Here is a 14,345-nt window from a genome sequence, read left to right on the forward strand (position 1 = left end):
TCATTTGAAATTATTGGAGCATGACAATTAAACATGATGGTCGTGAACATCAACTTCAGTACGGGACGGACAGGAAAACCTGCTACAAATGCCCCCGGCACCACGGGGCACCGCAAAAAAAAAAAATGTTTGCATTTTCTAAACTTGAGGTCTCGCAATCAAATTCCAGGAAAATTACTTCTTTCTCGGAAACTACGTCACTTTAGAGGGAGCTGTTTCTCACAATGTTTTATACCATCAACCTCTCTCCCCAATACTCGTAATCAAGAAAGGTTCTATGATGATAATTGTTTTGAGTAATTACCAATAGTGTCCACTGCCTTTAAGCGTAAACTATAGAAAGTGTTGCAAATGAATTTGATTATACTATAGTAAAGTCATGCTTTGTACCCTTTTAATTTATTGTATTGACCGGGGCCCTGTTTTTGTAAAACGATGTAGGCCCTTTTGTCATAAATTTTGAGATAAAGCCAGTCCCAGTACAGTGAGGGCGCTCTTTCCGATTCTGATAATCTCATCGTCAGCCGAATGGTTTGTTAAAACTCGAAGTCTTGTGGTTTCAATTCACAAATACGAAAACGCTACACTTACATTTATTTGAAAAAAATATAACTACAGTAAAAAGGTTTGGTTTATTAATTTGTTGTTTATTATTATTTTTGTGTATGCCCTTAAAGGACACAACTCAAAATAGCATAACAACTACTTGGTACGGGTAACCATAACTACCTCCATGGGGTAACCAGCAATAATTGAGAGCTTGATCATATAAAACATTGTGCGAAACGGCTTTTGAGTCGAGAGATTCCCTCTTTAATATTATTTGTAAAAGATTTCAGCTGAAGCCTTTTATCATGCATCTGAAAGCACACAAAGTAATGCGACAAGGGTGTCTGTCAATATTCTTTTGCAAATCCGATGACCATTATGAGCCCACATTCTTACAGGTTTGTTATGCGATGTTTGGACTCTACACACAAAAAGACAAGTGGCCCAGTCTAAGCCTGAACATCTGACGTCACACTTCGAGGCTACTTATCCCCCAAACAGGCCCTTTTCGAAACCAACCCTTTTCGAAACCACGCATTTGGCTTTGGATTAATCAGCTTGAAGCTCCATCCTCGCGTCTAAAACCCTGAGCGGTACGCAAAACACGCGCAATTGTCAAAACAACCGCGGGGCCAAGCTAGCCTGAGCCGAATCCAAAGCCGAAGCCGTGGTTTCGAAAAGGCCCTATGAAATAAAAACGGCAGCCACTTTTGAGCAAGTAAACTATTGAGGGCGCTTTGTAAAACGACACGTGTGCAAAAGTTACCAGCATAACATCAACACTAAAACATTGTCACATAGTCACAACGCGTACAACAAACCTGATTCAGTGACACGGGCCATTTGCAGTCAAAATGGCTTCCTTTTATCGTATTTTTACATTGATGTTCATGCTCCTAATCTTCAGCATTTCCAGCGCAACCGCTCAAGTGGATATCGAACCCGCCTCTGAGATAACAAAGGAGACATTTCAACAGAGAGTTGACACGGGAGATTTGCTTCTTGTAAATTTTGGTAAGTACATGATTTTACTACATGTATGTCAAAAATGTCGTTTCCGGTATTACTATAATTAAATTGTTTTGTTTTGTCGTCTGTTCTTACTTGTTATTCGCTGTCTTCCTCCTTATAGTATACAAAGCATTGTTATTCCCACGTAATAAATCGTTCCTGCCCATTCATCCATCCCCAAAATGAGGCAAGGGTTGTCTTTCTTCACATTTTTGGGAATTGGTTTTTAAAAGCTGCAGAGAATACATGTATAATATTTTGAATGGGATGGTCGAGTTTCCAAAACCATTTTGTGTTTGTTGTAAACATACAAAGTCAAATGACAAATATCTACCAAAGTACTATAGAATAATAAATATTTAAGGCATATAATTTGCCTGTGCCCGTCACAGAATACATGGAATAGTCATGTTAATTAAAGGCAAAATCATAAAATACAATACTTTCAAGGTCAACGGTAAAAGTTCCATTGGATTGCAGCACTCTTGATGGTAAAAAAAAATGAAAAAAACCTGTATCATCGTATTCACAAGAACGTCAAATCCATCCACGAGTTTAGTGAGTTGATATAGCTGGCAGCAGCGTTCATGCATGAATGGACACACTCGGAATTCTGAGATACGATTCAACTTTGAACTATGTTTGTGGTTCATTCCCCTACACCTCGTGATAATAGCGGAACAAACCTCAGTCATAGGTCTAGGAGTACTTTTAACATGCATTAGTAAACAAGATTTTGTTTTGTTTTCTAGTTTAATACTTGTTTAGCTACTTCCACTTACTTGATGTTATGTCAATACTTTAACCCAATCCCCTTTAAATTTTATTAATTTCTATTGATACAGTTGGTCCAGGATGCAAGAACTGCAAAGAATTTGCTCCTATTTTCAACCGAGTCAACACCGAGCTGTTGAGAGAGAGTTCAGAAGTCAAAGCAGTTGTTGTCAACGACATGGAAACCGTGAGGCGTTTTGATATTAGAAAAATCCCATCAGTAGTCCTGTTCAGGAAGAGCATTCCGATACTGTATGAAGGTTTGTATTGTCAAGAAGTTTTTTTTAAAGGAACAGTGAGTGTTTAATCACACTTAAAATGAATGGCAAATTATGCAAATCTTTGGTTAGCGGACAAACAGTGTTTGATAGTATGAAGATTTTTGAGAAACATTTCACTTCATAGAAAAGCGGTTTAAAATATAAATTAATCTGAGAGTGTATTCCTTTTAGGAATTACTTTCCTACAATTTTGTAATTATCAAAGAGCTGTAAACTCTCAGGGCCCAATTTCATGAAGCCTGTAAGTAAGCACAAAAATTTGCTTAGCATGAAATGTCTTCCTTGATGAAAACAGGATTACCAACCAAATTGCCACGTGATTTGCAGGATAAGCAAACAACAGCTGAATACCAGTACCAAGCACTATGCAACAAACGGAAATTTGGTTGGTAATCCTGTTTTTATCAAGGAAGAAATTTCATGCTAAGCACATTTTGTGCTTACAGGCTTTATGAAATTGGGCTCTGCTCGGGGCACATATTGGAGACAGAAAAATCCACAAGGCCACAGGGCTTGAAACTCAGAACCAGAATTAAACAAGAAACAAACTAACTACAAAGTGTCATAATAAACTGTTACGTTGAGCGAGTACTACGAGAAGGTTTTCTCTCATTTTGTCTTTATATGGGTAATAATAATATTAATAATAATAATAATAATAATAATAATAATAATAATAATAATAATAATAATAATAATAATAGGCCTATATAATAAAAAATAATAAGACTTGTAATGCGCACATATATCCACCCTGCTGGGTGTTCAAGGCGCAGTAAAACCCAAAAAACAAAACAAAAACAACGACCTCCAGATTAACGGGCCGCCGCTCTCAGCAAAGATATTGACAAAATAGGGACACCGCCAACAAAGGGCTAGATAGCTCAGTTGGTAGAGCGTCGGCACGTTAATCCGGAGGTCCACCTCTAGTCAATTCTTTGTTCAACCCCAAAATCAAATTATTTTATAAACAGGGGCCAATTTCATAGAGCTGCCTAAGCAAAAAATTTGCTTAAGCACGAAAACAGCTCGCTTATTTTACACATGTTACTGTCAAAAAATTTATGTCATATACATTGATTGTGGCTGGTATTTAGCATTAGCTGTTGTTCACTTAGCATAACAATTGAGTGGAGTCTTGGCCGGTAATCTGATTTTTCTAAGCAAGGATTTTTTTGCTTAAGCAAAATTTTGTGCTTAAGCAGCTCTATGAAATTGGGCCCTGGTACTTTGTACATTATGTACAGTTCAGTAAAGTATAAAATTTAAGTTGAAAGGAAAGAAAAAAACATACAAAAAGATACAGCCCAAAGAATTTTTATTTGTATTGAGAAAATCACCAAATACGCCCAATACTACCACTCATACACCATGGAGGTAGAAATAGAGGTACATAGCACAGAGAAATACAATTTCAGTGTTTGGTCGAAACACAGAGAAATGCCTAATGGTGCTAGTTGACCATGGGCCTGAAATTAACAGCAGGTTAACTCTGTAAATCTGTGCACCAATTGGCATATTACACGTGTGCATTCAACAGCTGTGCATAACAACAGCTGTTGTTCAGAATAAAACAAACACAAATAGATCCTTGGTTTGTCTGAGTTGAATTACTTCTAAATGCACACAGTACGTACATGCTGTGCACAATAGCTAGGCCAACATTATAAATATTCAATCAATAATGGATGGTGCTATTTGTAGTCAATCAGGGGAAAAGACAAAAGGCAAATTAGTTGGATGGAAACAAGGTTTAAAGGAACACATACACTGAGCTTACAATTTTGTTTTTAAACAGTACATTTGATAAATTAATACAATTATTTATTTATAATAGTTCAAATTTAATTTAATTATGACAAGTTGGCAAAGCAAACAGTGTGGTAAAAGCGCACATTTGTGTGCCAAGTATATTTAGTATTACATATAGGCCTAGATGTGTTCACTGACTTGTCTCATTGTGGCATTTATGTCTGATTTGTGGTGTTGTCACCAGCAGAATGTAGGTTCGAATCCCAGTAGTGACACTTGTGCTCTTGAGCAAGGCACTTAACCATCAGTCTCCTGACGATGACTAGAGCAAGCAAGTCGAAACGTTGAGACCAATTCAGAACTGACTCCGCGGCAGTACAGTTAGTTACGATCCTATAAGCTAAAGTAGTAGTCCAGTCTATTTTCTATACCATCCGCCCTGGTAATAGTTAAAAAGCAGGACAGTTCTTTTCAGAACTGAGAAGTCTCCCGAACCTCCGATTATCTACTCCGCGGCAGTAGAATAAAGCAAGACAGTTCCCTAAGAACAACTCTACCTGGCAAATAGATACACACATGGTGTTACTGCAAACCAAATATATATATTAACCATTATTGCTATGTAAAAAGTAACTGGTGCTCCATAAGTATCCATATTATTTGTTTACTATATTATTACAGAAATGTTGTTCGCTTTTTTATGTATCTGTCTCCATCCTCTTTGATGGTGTTTTTTTTTAATATGCCCGTCTCTCAATTTTTCATTTAACCGTCTTCAGGTCATAATGAAGCAGAGGAGATCTTTGAGTGGATTGGTGAGAGCAAGAAGGTGCAAGGAAGATATCTCAACGACGATGATTTTGAGCATCTTACCCAAGCATCTACCGGCTCTACCACAGGTGACTGGCTGGTCCAGTTGTAAGTACCTTTAACAACATCATGCCTCAATTTGTTAAATTCGTAACTTATTTTTTCCGTTTCTTTTTATGTTATTTTATTTTATTTTATTTTTTGGGGGGAGGGCATTTGTCAGTCATAGTCTTTTTCCAGAGATGGCGTATTTTGTTTACACTCACGTCAGGTTATCTAATAAAAATAGTAAACAAGCATAACAAAAGCACTGAAAAGAGGTTCAAAAAGATAAATCCAAATGGAAACTACAATTTTAATTAGCATCCCTTGTGCCCCTCCTTCTTAGTTTCGGCACTGGCTATACCTCTACTCTTAAAGACAGTGGACACTGTTGGTAATTGTCAAAGACCAGTCTTCTCATGTGGTGTATCTCAACATATGCATAAAATAACAAACCTGTGAAAATTTGAGCTCAATCGGTCTTCGAACTTGCGAAATAATAATGAAAGAAAAAATCACCCATGTCACACGAAGTTGTGTGCGTTTAGATGGTTGATTTCGAGACCTCAAGTTCTAAATCTGAGGTCTCAAAATCAAATTCATGGAAAATTACTTCTTTCTCGAAAACTATGGCCCTTCAGAGGGAGCCGTTTCTCACAATGTTTTATACCATCAACCTCTCCCCATTACTCGTCACCAAGAAAGGTTTTATGCTAAAAATTATTTTGAGTTATTACCAATAGTGTCCACTGCCTTTAAACAGCATTCTCCATTGACAGTGGTCTACTTGTCAAATGCCAGTTAAAACACCTGAGGTCCTGTCAAATTAAACATCAAGTGGTTCTGCTGGATAGCTCAGTGGAAGCTCAGTGGAAGCATTGAGCAAAAAAAATCATCTTTTTTTACATTCTTCATTAAGTTATTGCCTAAAGGACGCAGTATATTTTGTAGAATTCCTGACTTTCATATCTGATATATTTTTGTTTATAGCTGTGACCCTGAGAGACCACAATGTGAGGCGTTAATCGCATCATGGGAGGCAGTTGCCTACAGGTAAACTCATAATAACTGCTAGACAAATAACGCATAACTATGCAAGTTAATGAGGATTAACTGCAAAATTTCAAAAGAAAAAATTGAAGTTAGTTTGCTTTTGCTCCATTTAATTGTCTCTGCTGTTATTACTTGTACTTTAATTGATTAGAACATCACTTGAACCTTGGATGAAAGTCTTGGGCTCTACCAACTAAGCCGCTAGCCTAATGATGGTGGTCTTTCTTTGAAGCCGATATCAGTATGGTGCGTGATCTCTGGCTTTTGAAATGACAACTTCAGGTCGTTCGGGGTACCCTCAAACTGGTACCCTCAAACAAAGTTATTGACAAAATATCGAGGCCAACCACGCATAATGGGATACTTTTAAACGATAGTTTCCAGCAGACATACGAGGTTAATTTCCATTGTTAAAGGCAATGGACACTATTGGTAATTACAAAAAAAAAAACGGCTCCCTCTGAAGTGCCATAGTTTTCGAGAAAGAAGTAATTTTCCACGAATTTGATTTTTCGAGACCTCAGATTTAGAACTTGAGGTCTTGAAATCAACCATCTAAACGCACACAACTTCGTGTGACAAGGTGTTTTTTCTTTCATTATTATCTCGCAAGTTCGATGACCGAGCTCAAATTGAGGTCAAATTTTCACAGGTTTGTAATTTTATGCATATGTTGAGATACACCAACTGTAGAGGCTAGTCTTTGACAATTACCAATAGTGTCCACTGCCTTTAACAAAGTTCTTAGCATGATCACATTTACAGCGAACAATGAATTCACCTGGTATGTCTGCTGCCACCTCGAGAACCCTAAAAGTCCCCCATTGTTGTCAATGTTTGTGGTACAAAAGAAATGTGTCTTGTCCCTCCATAGTGACCCTTTCATTCAAATTTATCAATTCTAACTTTCAACTGTTATCAATCCCCAGCCGTGGCACTTGTGGCCTTAAACAAGACACTTAACCATTGCTTTGTCCTTCGGATGGGACGTAAAGCCGTTGGTCCCATGTGTTGTGTAACGCATGTGAAAGAACCCAGTGCCCTTATCGAAAAGAGAAGGGGTTCGCCCCGGTGTTCCTGGCTGTGGCTGCTCAATGCGCCGTAGCACCTTGTAAACCCTTATCCTACATAGTTGGATCTCAGAATTCATAACTTCAATAACTGATTTCCTGTTTAATGTATACTCAGCGCCTTGACAAAACTTTGAATATTATTATTATTATCATTAAATTTTGGACTTTTATTCCAGATTGAAGGGGAAGGTTAATGTAGCAACGGTTGACATCAGCAAGAACCCTAACCTGGTAAAAAGATTTAGTGTTGCAATTGAAAGAACACCGTATGTGGTTTTGTAAGTATAAGACTACTTAAGTGTCATTCAGTGCCCAATTATATATTAGCCTTTTTGAGATATGGTGGACACTATATATACTTGCACTGGTTGGTTTGGGTATGTACAAACCATTTTACCCAAACTGAATAGTTGGTAGCAGTATGTCCACCATACCTCACAATGGCTTATGGCTCTGCTCATCCCATAATATACCGGTCCATTACGCCCCGCCTCCTTACCAGTTGACCAATCACTGATCACAGCCGCGAAACCCAATCACCATTAGTGCAAAGATCACCAAACGGTTCAAATGGTGATCAGATTTCGCGGTTGTGATTGGTCAATGATAATTGGGCCTGGCTTAATGGATCGGTGTATTATGCATATACGATCATCATTCTCTGCTAACTTGGTATAGGGTTATCTGTGTAAGCGAGTAGGGCCTAGAAATGTAGAGCATGCACAAAGCAAAAAATTGAAAGGTAAATTTCATATTCATAATGATCAAAGGTCACTAAATGAAAAATAAATTTAAATATTTGCAAAAAAAAACTAGAATCAACAAATCAATGTTTCTCTTTGCCAAACAAATGCTTTGAAGATCACTCTTGATAAAAAAAACAATAGACCCTTCCCATGAAATATGTAAACTGCACATAGTACGTGCGCACTAATGTTTTGGTTGGCAAAATGAGGGAACATCGCGCTGTTTTGTACACGGCTAATGGGTGCGTGACGCAGACGCGATTGCGCGTCTGCTTAGTGCACAACTCTATGGCGTTTGCCAACCAACAGGGTCTGTACCCATGCGTGAATGTGATTAGCATATTTCATGGGAAGGGTCCATTACCAGGAGCTCAAAAATGCAAAATCAAGTTCATGAAACCCCTACAAATTGTACTAAGGACATTGGCACTATATTCCAATCTAATTCCCGCATGTCCCAATGGGTCATTCCAACCTCTTGATCTCTTACACTGAACCAATCTACCCCCTCTTACCTATGCATGGGCACAAAAACACATAACCTGGGCCCAATTTCACAGAGTTGCTTCAGCAGAAAGAGTGCTTAACTACTCTCTGCCAAGCAGAAATGAGTAGGTAGTTTGGCTGGTAACCATATTCTGGTCAGCATCATTTTGTTATGCTTAGCATCTTTTGTGCTGAAGCAGCTCTATGAAATTGGCCCATATTCCCAGACTTCTTTCAGCTGAGACCTCTTATATTCTGCAATTCCTTTGTCAATTAGGTAAATATTGCAAAATTTCTTATTTTTGACCTCGTGAGGGCGCTCCCAATCACACTTCTGGGGTATTCATTCATATACAAAACAGTTATTAAAGACTGGAACACATTACTACCACAGCAATGTACCCATCCGCACAATAAGACTTTTAAAGAAGCCGTTCTAATCCACCTCTAACATGTCTAAAGCAACTTAAAACTACGGTGCAACAAAAGTGACGGACCAGCGACTAAAACTGTGCCGGACGAAGCGCGTTTACTCCACTGATCTCACGTAAGTGACAAAAAGACTATTGACAGCGCCCGCCAAGGTAAAACAAAAAGGGCTCATTTCGCTTTTCTAAATCCCGTTTTCTTTACTTGTAGTTTCCATTATTCCTTTCACCCCCTTTCCTTTCTCACCCCATAGATTCCATAACGGTAAGCAGTTTCCCTATGGTCTATTTCATTTCGGTATCGTCTCTTTGACACATTTTGCTGAGAAATCCTACAAGCATGTGCAGGGTACCGTGGTAAAACCTCCCCCTGCCCCATTGTGAGTATACGAGGCGCTGTAACAGGTTGTTTGCTCTAGCAGGACTGATTCATCCAGCCAGATCTGGGATAGGATGGGCAACGTTAGTACCACCTAGTATAGCTTGATTGTCATGCTTAATAGGGTGCACAACAGAATACTCTGTAGTTTGTGGCGTGTCATGGCCGAGCGGTTAAGAGCACCGGATTCAAGCTCTGGTGTTTGATCAGCAGAGTGTGGGTTCGATTCCCTTTCATGACACTTGCTACGTAAAATTGGGGAGGTAGTGCTTTCTGCTCGGCCAGGCTTCGGACTGATGATACCCAAGCCTACATCCGTATGGACTGTAAAAGGGGTAACCCTGTTTCAGCCCTAGGAGTAGGTGGCAACGGCCTCTGGACAAAAATAATTGTAGCCCACACCTTGAAGTGGCCTTAAGGCCTTGTGTGTCTGGCGACTTGCATAAAAAAAAAAATATAAAAACAGTGACTCAATTCAGACACCTTTACCACTCTCTGCAGTGACATTCTGCAGACGTTGTACTGCTCTCTCCAGTAACACAGTGACAATTGTGCACCATCAGGCATTTTCATTTTGCAAAGGGCACTTCCATTGGAAAATCTTAAAGTCTATGGGAAGTTTTTTGAAGGGGCACCAAGGCCAAGACCAAGGGCAACAGAAACCATGGCCTTTGTGGCCTTTGTGTAATTCCAGGCATGTTGTGAAGGCACAACGCACACAACTTTATTTGTAGCCAACACCGGAAGTGGCCTTCAGCCCTTGTTTGTCTGGCAACTTGCATAACAAAAATTAAAACAAATCTGCAGTGACACATAGCAGAACATTGTACCACTCTATACACTCACACATTACAGACATTGTACCACTCATAACAGTCTGTACCTAATGAATTATTTTCATTTGAACCAGTGAACATAATTATCTTATATTGGATACACTAAAAGTGTTCCATCGTGGGTTGAATATCTCATGCTTGAATAATCATGCCGGACATGGGCATACCCTGGAGTAGGGGTCAGCGCTAAAACCCTGGGGTATTCTTGACATGAAAATCAATCTACCCCTAATCTAGATCTGGTGAAGATGTCTCACTTCTGTCAATAGCAAACAGCCTTCTACAGTGATTTCATAAAATGATAATGTATGATTGTTAAAACATTTTGAAATACTGCCACTCATGCGGACACATCAGCATCAAGGATGAGAAATTGTACAAGCTTCATCGGAAGATGATCTATGCTCCTTCTATACAACTGGAAAACTTCATGTCTGTTGGCTACACCGAGAGTAGGGTATTCAAAGTACCCAAAGAACGAACATTCTTGTAAGTCTGGTCTTTTTTTAACAAGAGGGGACACAAAGACGGTTTTTGTCCCCATTTCTCGGAAGAGGGTTGATTAAGCTTGTTTGTTTGAGGTTTTAAGTATAAAGCTCAGCTCATATTTACTGCGAATGTAAATGCGATCTGACTTTTGTAAAAACAGTTCAGCTGTGCGCAACTCCTGCCAAACATGGGCAGCGAAAACAGGGCCATGACATCAAAAGTATGAACCGGCCAGGCTTCAGACTGATGATACCCAAGCCTATATCCGTATGGACTGTAAAAGGGGTAACCCTGTTTCAGCCCCAGGAGTAGGTGGCAACGGCCTCTGGACAAAAATAATTGTAGCCCACACCTTGAAGTGGCCTTCAGGCCTTGTGTGTCTGGCGACTTGCATAAAAAAAAATACTTGAAGATTCACAGCTTTGCATGGTGCAAAAACCATGAAGTGAAACAAGCTAGAAGTCATGTAAAGATAATCTCCTTTAAAGATGGGGTGGTTCTGAGAAGAATCGGTGGTAAGAAAAATCTCTCTGTTGGTCTTTAAGAGACAGATGTGTTTTTCTAGTTATGTATCAAGTATTAGACCTAAGGAATCTGATTGGGTAAGTTTTAAATACTTTAGGTTTGAACAAAGAGAAATTGACTGGACCAATGACCTCCGGATAGACCTACCTGCACTTTACCAGCTGAGGTATGCAGCCTTATGATGGCTGGCTCCCTATTAGTCAATATCTTTGCTCAGGGGTTAAGTTTCACAAAGAGATAGGACTAGTCCTAACTTAAAACTAGTTCTAACTTAGGACTAGTCCTAAGGGATATCATAAACACACGGCTAAGACTAGTCTTAACACTTTGTGTAATCCACCCCTGACCAGTGATTGGAATAGCCATTAGATTTGGTTTCTTTTGATGTATAAAATATTTGTAATGCATTTTTTGTTTACCTGGCTTCGGGACCTTACTACTGGTCAATGTACAGATTGATGTAAAGGAAGCATTTAAAATTAGCCCTAGGAACTTCTAATTTGAAGCTTTTGTGATTTTGTTTTTATTTTACAGTGATGACCTGACAGAGAGTATTGCTAACAAATTAAAGGTATTGGATTTTATTTCTATTGGTTTTTGCTACCAAAACAGTTGCTGGCAGTGTAAGCACTTCATGTAATCCACCATGTACATAAACTGACAACCCTGTAGAAGTTCGAGATCAATCGGCCATCTAGGTCACAAGAAAGTTGTAAAAAAACGATAACACATTTTGCATGATATCGATTTTAAACAAAATAATTTAGCGAAAAACTCAAAACGGGAAATTAGTTTTATTTATTTGTCATCAAATATGACATTTCAGATAGAAATATTTCAAAAGAATTTTTCTACTTTCATCACCATCAGATTGTGTAAGTTTTAAGTAAATGTTTGATATTAGAAGAGTTTTTTTTAATACCATATCTGTAAAGTTCCTTTAACATTTTTAAGCATTGGTCGTCTAAACTTTCGTCATCATTACATATTGAGAGAATGATCCATGTCTTTTTCTTTTTTTTCATTCAGGATACCCAAGCCAGTGTGCCAGGTCTATTTGTGATCATAGTTGTGTGTCTCGTGGTATTTTCTCTTGTCCTCTGCAAGGTGTTCTGTGGCGGCTCATCGTCAAGGGGATTCAGCTCAAAGGGACCCAAGAAGGGGGTATAACTTTAAGTTGTTACCTAGAAGTCTTGCTGTAGTGTTTTAATTTTGTTTCTATTATTGACCCAATTCATCTGACCTCATCATCGCATACGTGTTTGTGCCATTTTGGGAGTCAATATTGTGTGTTTTACAGTAGTGTATTTCATTGCTTACCAAGTGTTTTATGGGCAAACCCTTGTCACACTGTATCATTTATCCTTGTGGAATACAGCCTTGGGACTTTTTTTACCCCATGGCTACCTGGCACACTTTCACTCTGTGTTCATATCCATGGAGTTCTGGTTGAGTGTTTTAGGAATACCCCAGGGTTATACAGCTTACCCAACTCCAGAACATGGGTGGCTTTTCCCCAAGGGTATGCCCACTTACCTGTCAGACAAAGGGCAGACTAGGTAAGGTGTGAGGCTGTTATTCCCTGGGGCCACCCCGGGGAAATAGAGTAGTGTGGAAAGGGCTCAAGTTGACTCCCAAGGTGGTGAGCGTGGCAGATAGTGCGTAGGTTGGTGAAAGGGCTCAATACATGTGCATGCATCAGAGCAGAGCTTAGTTTTTACTCGGAGACTATGCTGTAGATTGAGTAACTTGATGTGCCTTGTTTAATTTTTTTTTATTTCCTTTTAATATTCAGGAAGATACAAATCATGTTGGTGGTATTTGTACAAGTCTTTGTTAAGTACGGTTAAAGACAAAACTTTTATCTTTTTAAAACTGGAATTTGTTTACATTATTCTACATTCCATGAAGGGAAAATCTTCATCTTGATGGGGAAATCTACTACCGATTAGGCCAGAGAACTTGAACTATCATTTGCATTATACGTGAAAGATTACTTACAAAAATTATGCAGTCCATTAACTGGCTTAATAAATCTTGAACAGCCCCCCCCCCCATAAAAAACTGTTTATTACTGGAACTTTTGAAAAATTCGACATTGTCTGGATTGGACCTTGCTAATGCTAAGCGAGCGTCTCGTAATGGGACATACGTGATCGTGTACGGAGATAATTATTTGTTTTACAAGTTTGTTTGGGTTGGTAAAATAAAACATATTTTTCATAAAACACAACTGAATTGTCACAATGGCTTTACCATTTTGACACACTATTAGTATTCAAATTACAATGGAGACATTATTTATTTTAAGTTATTAAATTATGTTTCTTTGAACTGTTTACTATTTTAATTTATGGACAGTAATACTTGCCATCAATACAATTGTATTTATGATCGAAGATGTGTGTTTCATTTTATTAAAATACTTTAAATTAGTTTGGTAGATGTAGAATTGTTTCTCTATAGTGCGTATTTTTTTTTCTATTGATGTATTTTAATCACTTGCCAACAACTGCAATAATTATAGATATCGCGATAGTCTGAAGTGATTTCACGACAAATCTTTTTTAGGCCACTCTAAAAATTATCAAGAATGTGTCTTTGACCCGGGATAAATATGATTCCTTATTGTTTGTACTTCAGTTGATGTGGGTAAAATTTCTTGGTAGTTCAAGTGTATTTTGTGTCCTTGTGAATTTGCTTACAAAACATTTTTATTCACACATTAGAAATTATTGCTGAGGAGCGTTTTTCCATACCACATTTTAAATTTCGTATTGGTGACCTACATTTTTAAGGTTCCTTTACAGTTAAAACAAAAAGTGGAGACGAACACGAACCATTTTATTCCGGGAAGGTTACCTCTGAAAGAAAGCGGTACTATCAAAGTTGACTATCTTCAATGTTTTGATTTGATGTTGGTCTCGAAATAAAAACTTACGTTTAAAGGGTATTATGTACCTTTTCTTAACAAAAAACACAATGTCCATAGATTTACATTAAACTTACACAGTTTGAAGATTATGATAGTACAAAGCTTTCCTTGAAATTTTACTTACTGAGGTGCTGTAGTTTTTGAGAAATGAGTAAAAGTAATAATTTTCGTCTAAG

At 38.2% G+C, this 14,345-nt stretch overlaps 1 protein-coding gene across 2 annotated transcripts; it reads left to right on the forward strand.

Annotated features, from left to right (window-relative positions):
• The first annotated feature begins 1,330 nt into the window (after nt 1-1,330).
• Nucleotides 1,331-13,289, forward strand: LOC139937697 (dnaJ homolog subfamily C member 10-like). Of its 2 annotated transcripts, none has more exons than XM_071932975.1 (8): nt 1,331-1,563; nt 2,406-2,594; nt 5,147-5,285; nt 6,210-6,272; nt 7,522-7,623; nt 9,260-9,385; nt 11,769-11,805; nt 12,264-13,289. In XM_071932975.1, the coding sequence occupies exons 1-8, from the start codon at nt 1,404-1,406 to the stop codon at nt 12,402-12,404; spliced, it is 957 nt and encodes a 318-aa protein (XP_071789076.1). In that variant the 5' UTR covers nt 1,331-1,403; the 3' UTR covers nt 12,405-13,289. The 2 variants fall into 2 exon arrangements, with proteins under 2 accessions (XP_071789076.1, XP_071789075.1); XM_071932974.1 differs by lacking the exon at nt 9,260-9,385 and adding an exon at nt 10,578-10,709.
• The last annotated feature ends 1,056 nt before the right edge of the window (nt 13,290-14,345 follow it).

This window comes from Asterias amurensis, chromosome 5 (assembly GCF_032118995.1).
Source record: "Asterias amurensis chromosome 5, ASM3211899v1".
NCBI classification, from domain to species: Eukaryota; Metazoa; Echinodermata; class Asteroidea; order Forcipulatida; family Asteriidae; genus Asterias; species Asterias amurensis.